Genomic DNA, 18,585 nt, shown 5'->3' on the forward strand with positions numbered 1-18,585 from the left:
ACACTTCTGACCCCTGACCCAACCACACCGTCAATCCCAGGAATTGTCCCCCCATGGTCCTCCCTTTCTGTATATATTTCCTCCCCCTCCCCCCCTGGTTCCATCCCACCCACTTATCCTGCTCCCTATCCCCCCCGATTCCCTCCACTTGAACTACGAACTACCTCAAACATGCTGTCAGTATCCTCAGAAACCTTAGTAGGCTCCTCACCTACTTTAATTACAGACTTGAGATGAAATATTACACCCACAATATTGATCTCCCCACAATTCTCACCCCCTACTACACCACCTGTTCCAACCTCAGCACCCACCCCCTTTTGAACAAAGGGTTCAGCCTGCCTAACCCTAACCTTTTCCCAAGTTCTCTACACTTTGGGCCTCAGGACCATCTCTGCACCAGCAGTACACAAAATTTTCCAACGGCATTTAAACCTTGAAAAACTGCAGCTACTTATTCAAAATGCTATCTGTGCCCACTTTGCCACCTGATTGCAAGCCCAAAACAGTGTTAAGCCAGGCAAAAGACAGATATTTTATATGTAACTGACCACCCTGTGTTGATTCCCACTGTCAAATTGCTGGCCCAACGGCATTTAAGCCTTGAAAAACTGCAGCTACTTATTTAAAATGATAAAATATGGTAACTTTGCCCACTTTGACCCCTGATTTCATGACCATAACCTTGTTGGGTCAGGCGAAATACTAATGCATTTTGTATAAGGGACCGCCTGTAGTGTTAATTTGATGTGAAATCAGTGATCCAAATTGATTTAATCCTTTAAATATAAGCTTTTCTGAATAAGAAGCTGGAGCACGAATTAGAAACGAATAAGAAGCTGGACGAATAAGAAGCTAACTTCAGCCTCGTCCAATTGAGTCTGCCTTAATTCAGTTAAAATGTAAATGGGAAATTCCAAACCAAACTGTTTTTCGTTATATGCCTATACCGGCATGGCTAACTAAATAAGAAGTTTGGGGGGCAGAACCTGATTCTGTCCAAAAAATAGTTGCCCATATTTTGCGCTAACGCCGTTATTGATACATCTAAAACATGCGGAAGAACTGTTCAAACCAGAAGGGTCGGTGCTGCACTTCCTCTTGATCTCTTCTCACTACAATTACCATCATGCATTGTAGCTCCCCTTCCCGTGTCGTTGACGTTCTAGTCACGTGCCGCTATTTTCCTCCAATCAGTTATGTCTGTATCGCGCATGCGAGTTGGGTGCCGGTAGTTGTAGGCCCCAGTGAGTTAGCAGCGCTTGTACCTGGTTTTGTGTCTGAGTTCAGCATCTAATAGCGGCATGTTTCTCACACGGTCCGAGTATGATAGGTGAGATTACTGCGTGATTAACTGTGTGATAATATGTTGCTTAATGGGTTTTGCAGTATGTCGAATATCAAATGGATATGACAAAGACTTCAATGATTATCCATGTCATGCAGACCTTCCATGGAGTGGATCATATATATATATATATATATATATATATATATATATTATTTTTTTTTACATGGGCGATAACTGCTTTATGTGCCCATGGGTGGATATGTCTGGAAGGGTGGGAAGTTATTTACATGGATTGACAAGTGCGGCAGAAGTCCTATGTATATTATTTAAGCATGTCTCTGCTCCTGAAAAAGGAAACTAAGACGTGCTTGGTTCAGGTAAATTGTTCAAAAACTTATTTGTAACTGAATGTAGACTTTTTCTTCACAATTTTTTTTTCTTTATTGTAGATAGTTTAATCTTCTTCAATTCCTTTTTATTTTTCTTTCACTGAATTGTGTATAACCTGTATGTTGTTTTTCTCCTTAGGGGGGTAAACACATTCTCACCAGAAGGTAGACTCTTTCAAGTAGAATATGCCATTGAAGCTATAAAGGTAATCAGAACTTGATACACTCTTACTAAGTTTGCTCCTCCTTCCAGAACAGAAAGTGAAAGTATGTACTTTTGAGCTTGTAATTAAAATCAATGCAGGATGCAAGGGGATCTCTACCTCCATGATTTTTGTTAACCCATTTCTACCCTTCGGATGAAGAAATGTGTTATCAGTATCTATTTGATTGTCCAGTGCAGGGAGTTTTGAATTTAACATCTTTATGTGACTTTGATGCAATATCAAGTCAGCAGGTGAGCATTTGCACTGTTGGCAGTATGTAATAACCCAACAACCTCCATGTTTACAAAAAATAGTGTCAATGGAAAATGCGACAGCTACTCTGCATGATCTTTCTGATGCAGTCCTGCTGCAATATACTGATGGCCTTAAAATGGAAAGCTTAAGGCAGTTATTGCTGCCTGGCACCAACAGATGTACATATTGTGGTGTACTGATCTAGCGTCTTGCTTCTCCATTACATGTTTGCTCACACCTCTGACCACCTGAATTTGGAATTGGCTTTGTGAAGGCAAACAGTCTTAAGCGCTGGCAGCAATTGGAGCTGATTTAGTGTTTATTCAATTTGATCTTGTGATCCATTTATTGCATTTTTCAACTTAACCTCCCCTCCTTTTTACTTTTAACTTTTTCATGTTAATGCACGGCAGTTTTATCTATTTACGTAATTATATTATGGAGCACTACATTAATTTATCATCTTTATTCTTTATTCTACTGTTTATATTGGACTACAAGTTAACTATATGGCCATACACAGCTTATGCATTCATAGGTCCGATGCCTCAACTTTATATTTGTGATCAGAAATTATGCATTAGGTTAAGCATGCTGAACATGATTTTTATTGCATTAAATTGCTCTGCATTTGGGTGTATGTTGACATTGAAACAACAATTGTTTTCAGCTTGGCTCTACAGCCATTGGTATCCAGACATCTGAAGGGGTATGTCTCGCAGTTGAGAAACGGATCACATCACCTCTGATGGAACCCGCCAGCATCGAGAAAATTGTAGAAATAGACGCTCATATAGGTGATGTTCTTACACTGCCATTAAAAATTAAATAATTATGTAATTAAGAAAAATAATAAACTGACAATCTGACAGCACTCATAATCAATTATGGTAAAGAATAATAGTTTTATTGTATTGCATGGTTTGAGCAGCAATTAGACAATTACAGTGTAACAGAATAGTTCCTATACAAAAGTCATGTAATACAATGAATAATTTTTAATCGTTATCCAACCAAGATAAACTATAGTAGAGTGCTGAATGCATAGGCTATTAGTTCATGTGTGGAGAAGTAAATTCATGGCAATTATATACAAATTTGTCAATCACAAGGAAATACTTTTAAGAGTCAGAGAGATTAGTCATGAGTGTCTTAACATCATAAGAAGAGCAGCATTTAAATAATAGTGTTAATGAATGTGGAATTAAACTGCATGGCACAAACTAGTAAATGCTGGCCTTAAATCTATGGAAACTTTTAGGTTTATTTACACACAGGTTGTGTTTTGTTGTTTCATCATCATCATTTATTAATTTCCAATTACATATGGTTCATAAATAATGACCCATGCATAGATTATTTGCTACAATCAAACCACTTTCAATAATTTTATTATTCTTGTGATTAGCATTTATGGGTCAGAATCTGACTAACAGCAGACTTGGTGATTGTAAAGCGTTTTTGTGCTGCGTCCATGTTTCACTGACTTGTTACACAGTGCAAAATTATATGGTTCCACCTTTACTCTTGTTAGAAGTGGATGTTAATAATTGTTAAATTGACAATTTTTCCGAAAAGTCCTTCTTACATAATTCCTTATGCAACATGCATGATTGCAAAAAAAAAAAAATGCAATAGAGCAAGAGACTGCATTTTCTTTATGCAAATAGTGAGACTTGCATGCTGTGTTTTGCACGCTAGGAGTATATTTACTAAACTGCGTATTTGAAAATGTGGAGATGTTGCCTTAAGCAACCTATCAGATTCTAGGTATCGTTTATTTAGTAAATTCTAAAAAAAATACAGAATCTGATTGGTTGCTATCGGCAACAACATCTCCAATTTTTCCAACCCGCAGTTTAGTAAATATGTCCCCCAGGGTGGAGTTTTAGGTACATCGTGAAGATTGTCAGTATTTGTGAACATTATGTAATTATAAATGAAATTCACTTTGGTTGTTCAAGAACTGTTTTATGCGCAATTCTAATTTTATTAATTCCAATATTTAAATTGCAGCGTGTCACCAAAAAACAAGTTGGCATTTATGTTTGTAAGTGTGGCACATCACTGGTCTAAAAGTTGCTGGGGTCATGAGTTCAATTCCCGACCATGGCCTTATCTGTGTGGAGTTTGTATGTTCTCCCCATGTTTGCGTGGGTTGACTCCGGTGCTCCGGTTTCCTCCCACACTCCAAAAACATACTAGTAGGTTAATTGGCTGCTATAAAGTTGACCCTAGTCTCTCTGTCTCTCTCTGTCTGTGTGTGTATGTTAGGGAATTTAGACTGTAAGCTCCAATGGGGCAGGGACTGATGTGAATGAGTTATCTGTACAGCACTGCGGAATTAGTGGCGCTATATAAATAAATGGTGATGATGATTAGTACACTGCCATGGTCACATACGTTTTGTGACTTGCTATACACTTTTTGCATCTGCCTTTTTACTCTGCAACATGGAAGTGAGAAAGTGTGCAGCTGGGACTGTAAAGGATATGGCTAGAGCCATGGAAGCACTAAGAATGGCTACTATTTTACAAACAAATGGCAACTTCCAGGACCCGTGTCCATAAAGGAACTTAAAAAATACTTAAAGGGGTTCTTCACCTTCGGAAAACCCATTTCCATAATTGCCATTTCCTTCCATCAGGACCCACATCATTACCTTCGTTGAGATGGCTGCATATTCATTCAAGCCATTGGGTGGGTCAGCAGTACAGATAAGCATTCAGTCTCGCAAGGCATTCTGTATCTGAAATGGAGAGAGAACCACTAGATTAGTATAGGCCTTTATTATGGTGAGGTATTCTCTGGGAAATAAAAAATAAAATATATAATATATATTTCTAACTTTATATTGTATAGCATATCGTCTTACAACTTTTGACTATCTTCCTTTGTGTCTCTATTGTCCTTTTATACAGGCTGTGCAATGAGTGGATTAATTGCTGATGCAAAGACATTAATTGATAAAGCTAGAGTTGAAACACAGGTATGAAAAAACGCTCTAAATGACATTATTCTATTACAAGATTGAGTCATCCGTGTTAAATAAGGGCACTCTTATTTATAATTATATATTTATATATGTCGCCTACTGCCTTCACTGTATCATATTCCATTTACTTACATTCCGGTTACATTTTCCATACTGCCACTTCTAAATTTCCGCTTCGACTACTGTATGTATAAGTATTCCTTATTTTGCAAGATCCACAGTGTGTTTTGTTTCTGAAATTGCCATTGCTATGCCCCTTCCAGAATCACTGGTTCACATATAATGAAACGATGACTGTGGAGAGTGTCACGCAAGCTGTGTCAAATCTAGCACTACAATTTGGGGAGGAGGATGCTGATCCTGGAGCCATGGCAAGTGCTTTAGCAAAGGATACAGTTCTTTTGGCATGATGTTTGTTTTACTGCATCAATTTTCTATTCAGACAGTAATGTTTTGTGTAGATTTGTCTTGTTTATCCTGTCACTACTTTTACTTTAGAGTCGCCCATTTGGAGTTGCTTTGCTTTTTGGTGGAGCAGATGAGAAAGGTCCCCAGCTGTAAGTGTTCCATATAAAATGTATTCTCTCTTTTTTGTATTTGATTTTTTTTCATACGGCTTCACAAAATCCTGTATTTGTTTTGGCGCATAAGTGTCTCCTTACATGTCCTCTCTATGTCCTGCAGGTTTCATATGGACCCCTCTGGGACATTTGTGCAGTGTGATGCTCGGGCCATTGGGTCTGCTTCTGAAGGGGCACAGAGCTCATTGCAGGAGGTGTATCATAAGGTAATATTAAAGCTTGGTGTCTTGTGTTTCAAGCACACTGCAAAAGCATTTTTTACTCCAGAAATGCAGTCGAGCATTTTCATTATGAAAACAGGTTTTTATATTTTCTAATTACTTTTATAAATCTGTCAGCTGGATATAGAATCGTATGTATAACTCTGTCCTCCGTTTATAAATTCTGAAAACATTGAGCTGCTGAAGACTTTGACCAGACTACAGTCATTAAAATACTTTAGAATAGAGCTAATAAAGTATAGCATATGTATTATATACAATGTGAACTATGGAGAGACACAAGTAGATTGATTAACAAGTTGATGAGTAATGTAATTTTCAGTAATGTAACATAGCCCTTTTGCTTTTTTTTTTTTTCTCTAAAGTCAATGACACTGAAAGAAGCCATAAAATCATCACTCACAATCCTAAAGCAGGTCATGGAAGAGAAGCTGAACGCAACAAACATTGAGGTATAATTTGTGATTCATAGATTAAAATGAGTCAAACAGCCTTTCTCACTCATAGTGCAGGAGTGAAGTGAAAGAATTTAAATTTGTTAATATGCACATATTCTTGCTTTTAGTTCTTAACCATCTGTTTAAACTATCTTCTCTGTTTTATGCTTCCTGCCTTGTGCAGGAAGTGGACACTGATTCTTCTACTATCTGAAAAACTTGGCTCTAATTTTCCAGCCTATTATAGAGCACAGAATTGATCCTCTCTTTCTGCTGTGGGGAGGCGGGTCTGGCCAATAAGCTATTCTGGTTGCAAGTGGCTATATTTGGGGCATAGCAGTGGAAGAGATTCTTTGTTGACATCAATCACACTCACAGCAGCTGCTCACACCATCTCCCCCTGAACTTCCCCGCCCACCCACAACTGTTCTTCTCTACCTTTTGCAGCTTGCTACAATAGAGCCTGGAAAGAAGTTTCACATGTACTGCAAGGAAGAGATGGAAGAGGTTATAAAAGACATCTGAGCATAATCACTAGACTCACCAGAGCAGATCGGACCACAGCTGCCAGTTCCTGCGTTGAGTTTTTTTTTTTATTATTGTGTCTGTATATAGACGCAGGTTCTAGTTGCCTAAAATAAACCTTTTTCTTACTCTTCAGAGTTGTACTGTATTAAAATTCATGGGTAATGCAATATGTATAGCTGAAAACTTCAAATGGGAGTGGAGCAATTTGAAAGTTATGTAAACAATGGGATAACTTTATTAAAGAGCATGTGAAGCCACTACTTGGCAATAATATATATTGGATGCTGTGTATTACTGGATACAAAAATATACACAAAATACTGGAAGCGGTTATACTTGACTAAATGTCAGTAATGCTCACAGCTATGTTTGGAGGTTGCTGATTCTGTCTGAGCAATCAGAATGTGAGTGGCAGAGTGTGTGGGTTGGTGGCACTGGCTAGTGATACCACAGCAGCTTAATTGGTTTCAAATCTTAGCACTGGGACCTATATAATATCATGTTAGGAGAGTGAGGGATGTGGGAAGGGGGCTTCAGCAAGAGTTGGAGTGGAATTTAAGAGGAATATTAGGGTAACAAAGTAATTTGAAGGTTTACCACACTAACATGTTCGTGTTTTTTATTTAAAAATATTTTTTGTTTATAAGAAATGAGCGTGCTTATTTTATGCTCCTTACCTTACTGACTTTTATCCCATGGACTTCTTTGGGGTGTACACTGCATTCTGCAGAATGCCTGAAACCGTGCCAGTTGGCGAGGAGGGCGACCTGTCCTTGAAAAGTGGAACCATGCCTTGTGACCACAGTGCCACTGGTCACTGTTATCCCATATACCCCTTCCTCTGAGCGAGTGTGTAACACGGAAGCATAATTTAAATAAAACTTGCCATATAGCATCCATTAATGCAATAAAACATTCTGCCACGTGTAGTACTACAAACACAAGCATACTCAATGGCTGCAAGCCCATGATGCGGCCTGTAGTGTCCCAAAGAAACATGTAAATGAAACGCAGACACAAGTGTACTCATTAATTTAAATTATTTTATTGGTCTCCTACATGAAGGGTCAAATACATTGTGGGATTCAAATAAAACCGAAACCCTGGTAGATTATGCAAATTCAGCTTCTGAGAGCTCCCCTGCAAATACATTCATCTTTACTTTGTGTATCTTAGCCCAACTTTTTGTATTTGTATCCATAACCAAAGTCGAGTAAGCACCCTCCTTGAGGCAATATAGCATTAAAATATATGCCTATGGAGGTGTCCTATCCTAAGAGCAGACTCTCTTGTTCTCTTTCCCTATCGGCTTCCCCAGCAAAATAAGCGCAAGCATCCTATTTATAACAAGCAGGCAATCCAAATGCCTAGATGCTGTGTGTTCGGTAGCGGAACACTTACACAGTCAGACATCGTGGTACGCTATGCCAGGTTTTTGGGGGTTTTTGTCTTATTTTTACCCTCAACAAAACTTTCTTTTTGTTGGTTTTAACATGGCAAATAGGTGATGAACAACAAGTATACGGATATATAGGCTTTGAATTTCAAAACGGTCACATATCAAAAGAAGTGGAATGAAACGTATATGGTGAGCCTACATATACTGGGGAATAAGTGTATGCCATGGCTTTCGGGGCAGACAGGTGGTGGGGTTCGGGGAGGGGAACAAAAGAAAGGGACTGGGGTCTGTTAGGCAAAGTGTGGGAATGGCAGAGTAATGCTGGTTAGTGGTGACTTACTAGTGTTGGGAGGGTGGGCGAGGAGAGTTTTGCAGGTGGGAATATGTTGTGGTTAAAGGAGGGGCCGCTCATCCATGCCAGTTTTTACGTTGCACAAATCGCTCTGCTACTCCGTTCATCTAGCACATATCATGAGATCCTTGATGAATTCAGGAATACACAAAACCTAAATACATGAGTATAATACTGAACAGGAGGTTACGCTCAGAATGTGTGTCTTGATGAATCGGGCCCCCTGTGTTTTGGCCGCTTACTTCAGATGTCGCTGATACTGCCCATCACATAGTTTCTTTCAGATTGAAAGACTTTGGATTTAAAACAAAGAAATATATTTTTTTATTGGGCACTGCTGCTCAGTCATACAGCACCCTGCTTTTTCTCCACTAGTTCAAATGTCTCATCCTAAATTCAAGTGTCAGTCTAATGATACAAAACGGAGGCATTTACATAACGTGGCAATATATGGTGAGGAAGAAATATCTGAAGCTACAAAATGTAGCAGTTTTTGTTTTGGTAATTGAGCTTTTGACTATTTTGAGAGTTTGTCCATCACAAGTAGGACACAGAAGTATCTGTTGAAGCAATGATGGGATCAGTGAGCATAAGGGTGCTGTGTAAATCTAGTAGAGGAAAAGAGTCGGCCAATGGAGGAGTTTGTACATTAAGATGTACAGGTAGAGAATCTATTACTGTCAATGCTCGGTACTTATACTTTTATGCATAAGAGTTATTTTTATAGTTTGGAGCACCAAGCCTGTTAACTACGTTTTAAAAAATACCCATTGTCCTTCCTTTCTTTATGAAATTGAATAGCTATTATTTATGGTGTAATTTGTGGTATTCAACATTTTCTGGATAGACAAGTAGGAGATCCCATACTTTTTTTGTTTTTGATATTGCAAATACCTTGCTTGTATTTATTTTTATAAAATAGTTTGGCTCAAAAAGGATTTACTGTGAAAGTTTGATTGGTAGCTGGTAATACTAGTATACTGTAAGTGTATTACTGTAAATATGGCAGAATTTGCACAAACTGTGCACCCATAATAATTTGACTTGATTTATAATTTTTTATGTAAAAGATGTTTTGTATCCACATGTGGGGCAGTTGTGACGTATTTCCCACTCTTCATTTTCCTTAAATGCTGAGTGAACCAGATAGTGCTGTACGCTTCATGTTTGGGAAGATGGAAAGGAGATGTAGGTGGTTGGAGGGAGGAGTTAACTATGCACTCCATGGCCAAATTCCTCCAGTTGGACGACACTTCTCTCAATAGACCCTTTAGTCTTTTCAGCTCCAGTCATTACGACGAAACGCGCAGGGTCCCAATGAGAACTGAGACCCGTTACCTGGCAACCGGTACCCAGAAGTAACTGGAGGGCCGTGCAGGGAGATTATCGTCTCAGAGTACGGAGAAAATCCACCGCTGTTACCACGAGCGTCTGGAGCCCTAATCAGTTCAAAGATACCTTGATGCGCATTTGTGTACTTACTAAATGTAAGTTTACCCTTATCTGTTTTTACTAATAAATGGTTTTTACGTTATTACACCAGTGGAGCACCCGTGTCTCCTCTTGTTTCCCTCTCTGCATATGAGGCAATCCGGAGAGAGACCAGGGACTCCATAGAGACGCAACTTCAACGTGGATGAAAATACACCATTGCACTGTTCTTTTTGGGAATTAATTTGCTCTAGGAACGCGAGTATATAAACACATTGCAGATAAACTTAGACACAACACATCCTCTTGCTGGAAGAGACAGTCTTTGGTAACCAAATCCAAACAATCAGACATTACCTTTCACTATTTCATTTTGCAATAACTTGGTGAAAGGTAATACCAGACTGATCACTATATATTACACACTATAGAGTAGAAATATAAGAAAGTAGTAATGCTTAAGTAACATTGAAATAAATACCTTGTCTGATATTCTCAGGCATGAATCCATTGTCAGAAAGCTGTAGATGGTGATTGCAGGGACTTTTTCTAGTTTTGTTTTCAGATGTATTTTTGGTCAAACGATTAAACTAAATGACTCTTATTTTACAAATACTCAGATATAATAAGATCATATATGATGGGAACAATGTAAAAGCATTATAAAGAGTAGATGATATATTATAGTAAAATACGGCATGCAGTAAAGTAGAAAAAAACAAAACAAACAAGCAGCAATTGACATAGAATATTTTCATATGTTTAATGAACTGATACACACTTATATATATATAGGTGTAATATTAGTATATGCAAGGCTACATCAGAAAGACAAATTTAAATAAATTGAACTAAGCAGAATGAATTATATTATTAAAACAGCCAATAAGATCAATCAGGCTACTTGAAGATCTATAGATTACAAGCTTGTGAGCAGGGCCTTCTCACCTCTTTGTTTGTTTTACCCAGTTTGTTTATTAGTTTACTATGTTTGTCCCCAAATGTTAAGCGCTACAGAATATGTTGGCACTATATAAATAAATGATGATAAAATATTGTACTGCATAGGACACTGATAATATGTGGGCTGATTAGGAAGATGTAAGGGTACTGAACAGATTAAAATAAGGTAAGCTATAATAACATTTTAGTAAAAACTATGATAAAATTTAGCAAATATTGAATAAAAAAAAAAATAGACTATTAGAAGATAAAGAATAATGTTAGGTTGGATAAGTTAGGGTCCTGCTGCAAGAGTCTACCTTGACGTGGTGGCAGGCTTCATAATCTTTTGGTCAAAAATATGCAATTGTGTGGTAATGGTGCATCTCTTCATGTCTTTTCACCTAGTCGAATAAAGGCAACATATGGATCACATCAATATATAGATGGTAAAAAAAACAACTAGCACCACCATCAGAATCACTTGCTCACATTCTTATGTATTCCTTGGTGACCTGCCCACCCTTCATCACTGAATGCTATTGCTGGCTAATATTCTCTTAAACTAAGCTTGTTTACTAAGAATGCCCCTTAATTTTGTAATTGCATGTCTCCATAATGTAATTATTTTGCTTGAATAAAATCCTATAACTCTTTCCGTTTTATCATACTTGTTTAGACCTTTCAGTATTAATTTTAGAGATCAGTACAGACCCTATATTTTTGTTTTGGTTCTAAAGCATCTTTGTGTTTTGGTTGTGTCTTCGGTTTGAAAACTATCTTCTTGGTTTGGTTTTGGCCAAAAATCTTTGTGTGTTTTCATTTTGGTTTTGGATTTTATTGAAAATTGTGAAAATGAGGTAAAATCATCCAGTTGTTGAACTGGAGAATAGATAGGGAGTCTAAAGATGTACTAATTGGCATTTGACGAACAGTGGTCATCTATCTCAATGGTGACAATGTCATCTACCTAATTATCATCCTCATCACTGATGTCTAGATCAATTAATTTGTCATTTTAGAAAAGAACATACAAGTAGGTAACCATTAAGCAGCATGCGTGACACACTGGGGAGGAATAGCAGTGGTAAGAATTAACCAACGCGTTTCTCTCAAAGATTGGGCTTCCTCAGGGATATAAATAAAGCCAACCCTTTGCTGTAGAAAACTTTATAGCAAGGGAGGTCAGTCATGGATCCAATCAGACCGTGAGTAGAGAGGCGTGTACTAATCAGCCAATAAGGGAGCTTAGTCACAGAAGAGGGCTCTTCTATAGGCTCAATGAAGAACAAGAGGTATAAGACTCATGCAGTTGTTTTGTCTTTCATATATGGAGCCATTTTTTAGAAGTCCAGATTCTTCATAAATAGGCTAGTAGTAAATAATAGTAATATTATTGGCTGATTAGTACACGTCTCTCTACTCACGATCTGATTGGATCCATGACTGACCTCCCTTGCTATAAAGTTTTCTACAGCAAAGGGTTGGCTTTACTAATATCCCTGAGGAAGCCCATCTTTGGGAGAAACGCGTTGGTTACTTACTATTCCAGTCACCACTTCTTTACATCTCTCCGTTTGGATTGTTTTCATCCCGCTGCCACTGCCGAACATCGAGCTCCGGAGGTCGGAGCACATGCGCGAACAAGTCCAGGATGTAAGGAACTCGACACAGGTACCTGTACTATATGGAACTTCTAGCTGGACAATAGAGGACGGAGTAGACGTACTCCTCCCCTCCTCTATGCTTTTAGACTTAGACCCTGCAGCTGCAGTTTGCAATCAACATTACCTACGATACAGTGAGTGATTTTTTTCATATTTTTTCACACATTTTTTTCTTTGCCGGTTTTTACCATTGGACTATATTTTTCTGCGGTTCTGGATAGTCTCTCTGGACTTTTTGGACTTCTCTCCCCCTTTTTCTTGTTTTATTGTAGTTGCAGGAGAAGCTAAAGCAGAAGACGTGTCATGTGCTACTTGTGCCAACATCTTGCTTAAAGGGAGCTGTTTGAATCTGAAGATTTGTGACAGTTGAAAAGAAAGACATTACTAATTACTTAAATCTAGGATCAAGCATGGATTCCAAAATGTAGTTGTCTAATTTCAAGGTGCTGCAAACCCTTGGGTCCTGATGAAGAGCTTGATCTACAAGGCCAACATACAAGTATAATTGCTAAGTTTCGTCTCCTCCATCAGCTGCTTTTCCAGAAGTATAATAAGGGGTATGACTTGACAGGCTGGCAGTGTCTAAACTCACGTGATTTGTTACAATTTCAAATGGTTTGATTAGCTTGTATAAAACAGGATTTTCCAGTGTTCTAGAGTAAGGTAACATGTCCCCCCTTTCCCTATTTCATGACTTGATGTGTAAGTCGTGATGACTAGTTGCTGTTCCTCTAGTCCAGTGTTTCCTAAACCTGGTCCCCAGGGATACCGAACAGTGCTTGTTTTCCATATCTGTTTGCTGAAGCACAGGTGGATTCATTACTGTCTGACACATTTTGAAAGATCCACAAATGGTACTAATTATTCTACTTGTGACCTGGAAAATATGCACTGTTAGGGGTCCCTGAGGACTGGGTTTAAAAACACTGCTCTAGTCGCTGAAGCGTATAAAGTGTGGAATTGCACCTTAATACTACCTCTTGCTTCAGTTAGTGCAAAGGCAAATGATATTTTTTTGCAGCTCTGCAATCTTTTACATGCAGGCCAAGGACAGCATCTCCTGCACTAACCTCTCATTTTTGTATTAAATTCTGCACCACCAAGTTTATTGTGTGTGCAAAGCATGGTATGTATTGAAACTCACCCAGTCGTAATGCACACACAATGTTTGCTCTGTTATCGGCAATGAGGAGTCCTGAGTAGAGTCTTAGCGGCGTTAGCTGTTTTGCTATGACATTTCTGAGTTCTTCAAACATTGGTAGGTTTCTTTGTGAAAACAGCAATACAAAGATTAGCTTGCCTGTGAATGACCTGGCATTGTGTGCTAGCACTGCTAAGCTGGAAGGATGAGGAGGAGGATTAAGTCGACCCTGCTGCTGCTAATGTTGAACCCATTAGCTTGTCAAGGTCATGTAGTCTTTCTTTGACCAGTACCGCTTACCCACATATTTGTAGTTAAGTGGATAGCAGGGGCAGGCTGGGCAGGGGGGCATATGCCCCCTGGGCCGCTCCCATAGTGGGCTACCTTGGCTGGGTCACTGGGCCACCTGCATTTTTTTTCCCCCCTTTAAAATAGGCTGCTGAGTCAAGTTTTGCCACCTGGGCTGAAATTTGCCAGCTCTTCCCTGGCGGATAGTCAGTACAATAGAATTTTGTAGGGACCAAATTACTTTTTCTTTAATCTCCCTGTACAGCTGAGGAATTGCTGTTCAGGAGAAATGCAATTGAGAACGAATTTGGTAGCTTGGACACATGACCAACTAATCAGCTAAAACCTGATGCATTGATGGTGGAAATTTGGGCTTTAGGGGAGTCAAATTGAATTTGAGGAGGATGAATATGAAGGTATTGATGGTAAAGATTGCCTGAGGTGTCTATCCATCCAACTGCTAGCTGATGCTAGGTTATTTGCTATTTTCCACCTTTTGAAAAACTACTTGAATGAACTCACTGCAAATACCTAGATCAACTTCCCTACCTCTACTTATTGTGGCGTCAGAAAGGCTACAGAAGTCTTGACAAATGTTGTCTAGGTTGAGATAAATATATTTCCAATCGCAAGAGGTGATTTTTTTGGCCTTATGCCCTTGGGCATGAGGTGGTACCTGTCAGGATTGTATATTGGATGGAGATACTAACTGGTATTGGCGCTACTGAACAAGGAGGCGCAGAGTCTAACGCACCCCTGGTTTTTACCAGGGACACCAGCAAGGAGGTTTGGGCTTGTCTGCAAAGGGTGCGCAGGTTGCGGTTCTTCAGGACAGCTACCAGTGTAATAGTGGTGAAAGTACACAAACAATCCGGGTCAAGCTAATCAGGTGAAGCGGTGCCAAGGGGTGATCCAAGAGGAAGGTCAGAGTAGCGGAGGTCAAACCAGGTATGTAACAAAGCCAAATCAGTATCCAGGAGAAGGGTCAGGAACCAATTTGTGTCTATACAGGAACATCAATAGTAAGAACAACAAGCAGTGCTAGAGGTAGGAAAGACCTGATACCTTGGCACCCTAATGATGCCAGAGTCAGGTTTAAATAGTGGTGTCAGAGAGCTGATAGGACAGTGGTCAGTAACGTCACTGACCGCTGACAGGAAGCAATGGAGTAGCGTCCCATTGCCTTGCAATGGGACGTGCTTCAGCAAATGCATTAGGAAATATGAGGATAGCCGGGAAAGCTCCGTCCCTGTTGCCAAGCAACAGGGCTTCCCTGGCTGGAAATGGCAGGCAGCCGTCCCTGCTCTGTGAGAGCAATGCAGGGACGGTGCCTGACAGTACCACTGGTGGCTGCCTTACAATGATCATCATCCTCATTATCTTGTTCAAGTACAACATATTCATTTTCAGATCCACAGTTATCCCTCTCACCCCCTTCCACATTTGCAAGTTCCAAAATAGCATCCTCAATTTATATGTTTAAAGCATCATCATTAATACTCATCCTCACATTTCCAAATGGTTTAGAAATTTGGGAATGAGGCTGTTCTATAATTACTGTGTCAGAATCTAAAATATCAGATTCATATGTAGCACTCATGGATCCCCTTAGACTCCCCTCAGGATTCTTTGAGTGCCCAAAGTTGTTCTTCAGCCTCAGTGTTCTTTTCATGCACTGATGTAGCTGTGTTGTAGGTGACAGACCTACACTGTGAGCAAGAAGGTGGTGCATGGGAAGTTACGGAAGATGCATGTCCGTGTTGAATACTCTCTTTTTTGCAAACGGCATTCTAGTACGCGTACCAGCAGTAGAAGGACCCCTATTAGCAGACAGTGGGCATGGTCTGAACATTTTCTTGTCAAATCATCATATTCATCAGAAATTTCAGTCCTGAATCCTTACATCAATAGCTGATGTTTTCTTCTAGATTGACAGTGTTAGGATTTTGAACACGCTTTCTTACACTTTGTTCCTGCATGACCTTTTTTACAAGTCAAGGTTGAAAAAGTACTACTACTGCCAGTACGGTACTGGGAAGCTCCTAATCTGTAGACTGATCCATAGTTGATAAGAGGAGTAATGCTACTTGAAGTTGGAGCTACACGAGGTGAAATCCCAATGAGATAGGTAAAGAAGGCAATGGTACCTTACAACTCTTCTGACACTGCTCCACAATATATTTCAAATTTAGAGAATTGGCTCTTAAAAAAAATAAAATATTATATTTTTAGGGGGGTAGGGTGGATGCTGCTCAGAGTCAAAGACTACCCTGTTTTTTTGGCTGCTTACTAATGATGTCACTGATGCTGCCTCTCTTTTGAGCGGATCGTACAAAAAAATCACTCCGCCTTAAAAGCAGCAATCGTACTGTCAGCAGGAGGAATGACGTGCTTACTAGACGCCAACTTCTCTTCCATCGAAATTTTCACATGATGGCTACAAGACCTGTTGCAAATGCTGCACATCTATATTAAGGTATGTAACTGTATACTGACCATCGTAATCCTCATCATCGTTATCTTCATGTTGCTCACATTCTTGTTGAACTGCTAGTCATAGGGTAAGCGTACCCCACCCAGCACGACGTAGTATAAATGCAGCTGAGAATATAGGTAAAATAAAATGAGGAGGAAATGGAGATAAAAAGTAAAAAAAAAGATGAAAATAAAATAGCAAAAAATAACAAATGAAGATAAGAATAAAAGTAAAAATATGTAAAAATAAGATTGGAAAGGAAGATAAAAACAGTAATGTTAAGAAAAGTCTTTGAAAATAGATAAAGGTTGGTGGTAATAGAATGGCAAATAAGTTACAGTTTATAGAACGAAAATAGTAGTAGAAATACAGTATAGTGTGGCTAATGATATAAATCTAAAGGGATAAGCAAATAATTACAGATAAAGGTAAAACTAGATATAAAAGTTAAAATAATAAGGATACAAATAAAAATAATAAAAATAAAGGTGAAGTATTGAAAATACACATAAAATGATACAAATGGAAATAAAACAAGAAATAGATGGCAAACTTTTCTGGTAGTGTAGGTAAGGTAGGTCCCAACTGCGTTTCAACACGTATAGTGGCTTCTTCAGTGGGTTCTGCATACAGAATGGTCGGCCATCTTGAGATGCCATCTATTTGAATACTCGGGCCAATTTTGGCTCCAAAGGTTTGTAATTTGATTGGTCGGTGGTATAGTGTTGTGTGATAGGTTTAAATTTGAATAAGGCGTTAGTGATGTAGTGGGCTAGATTAGGCAACTGTGTTTTGAAATCTAAGTGCTATTCGGCATGTCCGGTCACAGGGAAGTATGGCATTTGTGGCATAGTGGGAGGACGTGCGCATGCGTTCATAGTGACGCGGGGACCATCTTTGTTATGGAAAAGATGTACGCACACATCTATAGTGACGCGGGCGTCATCTTTGTTGTGGAAAGATGCATCTCCCTATGTGTGTGCCATCTTTGTGCTGGAAGATACGTGTGCATCTTCCGATGCAGGCACCATCTTTGCATCGGAGGATGCGCACACATTCATATGTTGTGCGCAAGCCTCGTTGTGCGGTATAGTGTGGGTTAATTGACCGCTTTTGGAGGGTTGCTTGTGGCCAATTATCTTTTTTTTTTTACTTCTTAATTTTTGATTGAACTCAAAATATACATATCCATTAAAAACATAAACATTCCATGGTGCTATAAAAAAAAAAACAGAAGAAAAGGAATAAGGAAATAAAGCAAATCAAACAAATCTAGATATATCAAACTTTTATTAAAATTTCCACATGCACCTTATGCTTCTATTTGTGAGACTGACCGGTCTCGTAAAAAACTTACAGAACTAGCGGTAGAGGTCTTAGCCTATAGCAGCCGCCTTCCCCGTAGAGTTTGATGTGCTCACAGGTACTCAGTTGCCCCCAGGTCTTAAACTCTATTGTAGTGCAAGTTTATTAGCAAAACCGCAGCTGCAAGGCTGTAGGAAGGAATCCAGATGAAAATGGGTGGTCAGACATAAGTCGAGGTCAGGGGTCCGAAGCACGCAGAGTAGTCAAAGACAGGCCAATAGGTCAGTGCTGGCAGCAGGCAGGGATATCCAAATAACAAGCAGAGGTCAGGGCAATCAGAGTTCAAGCAGGTCCAAAACAAAGCCAAGGTCAAAACAGAAAATCTATCAGGAGTCAGCAACACAGCAGGTCAGCTATCCACAGGGAAAAACGCTATAACTGGCAGGGAGGCTAAGCCCTCTCTGCCTTAAATACTAAATGCAGCCAATCAGACACAGGGATTTGTATGACATGATCAGCACCCAAGCGTTGCTTAATTAATGTCATCACACCTAATTAGCTTGCAGGCTTTATTGTAATTAAGGTGCACGCGCCCGGTTGCCCTATGTTGCCGGGACACAGCGATCTGACAGGTCGGCGTTCGACCATTGCCCTTGCAACGGTCGGGCCGGAAGTGATGTC

General features: G+C 39.3%; 1 protein-coding gene across 1 annotated transcript; it reads left to right on the plus strand.

Moving 5' to 3' along the window:
• Positions 1-1,202: 1,202 nt before the first annotated feature.
• PSMA5 (proteasome 20S subunit alpha 5) lies at positions 1,203-7,033 on the plus strand. The gene is made up of 9 exons (XM_075195967.1): positions 1,203-1,333; positions 1,820-1,886; positions 2,812-2,938; positions 5,063-5,130; positions 5,400-5,507; positions 5,635-5,693; positions 5,821-5,923; positions 6,304-6,390; positions 6,823-7,033. The coding sequence occupies exons 1-9, from the start codon at positions 1,305-1,307 to the stop codon at positions 6,898-6,900; spliced, it is 726 nt and encodes a 241-aa protein (XP_075052068.1). The 5' UTR covers positions 1,203-1,304; the 3' UTR covers positions 6,901-7,033.
• Positions 7,034-18,585: the final 11,552 nt, after the last annotated feature.

Source organism: Mixophyes fleayi, chromosome 2, assembly GCF_038048845.1.
Source record: "Mixophyes fleayi isolate aMixFle1 chromosome 2, aMixFle1.hap1, whole genome shotgun sequence".
Taxonomy (NCBI): domain Eukaryota; kingdom Metazoa; phylum Chordata; class Amphibia; order Anura; family Limnodynastidae; genus Mixophyes; species Mixophyes fleayi.

Coding starts and splice junctions, on each gene's coding strand:
- PSMA5 (XM_075195967.1), top strand. CDS start 1,305: ATGTTTCTCACACGGTCCGAGTATGATAG. Junction 1,887..2,811: donor ATGCCATTGAAGCTATAAAG/GTAATCAGAACT, acceptor AATTGTTTTCAG/CTTGGCTCTACAGCCATTGG. Junction 5,924..6,303: donor TGCAGGAGGTGTATCATAAG/GTAATATTAAAG, acceptor TTTTCTCTAAAG/TCAATGACACTGAAAGAAGC.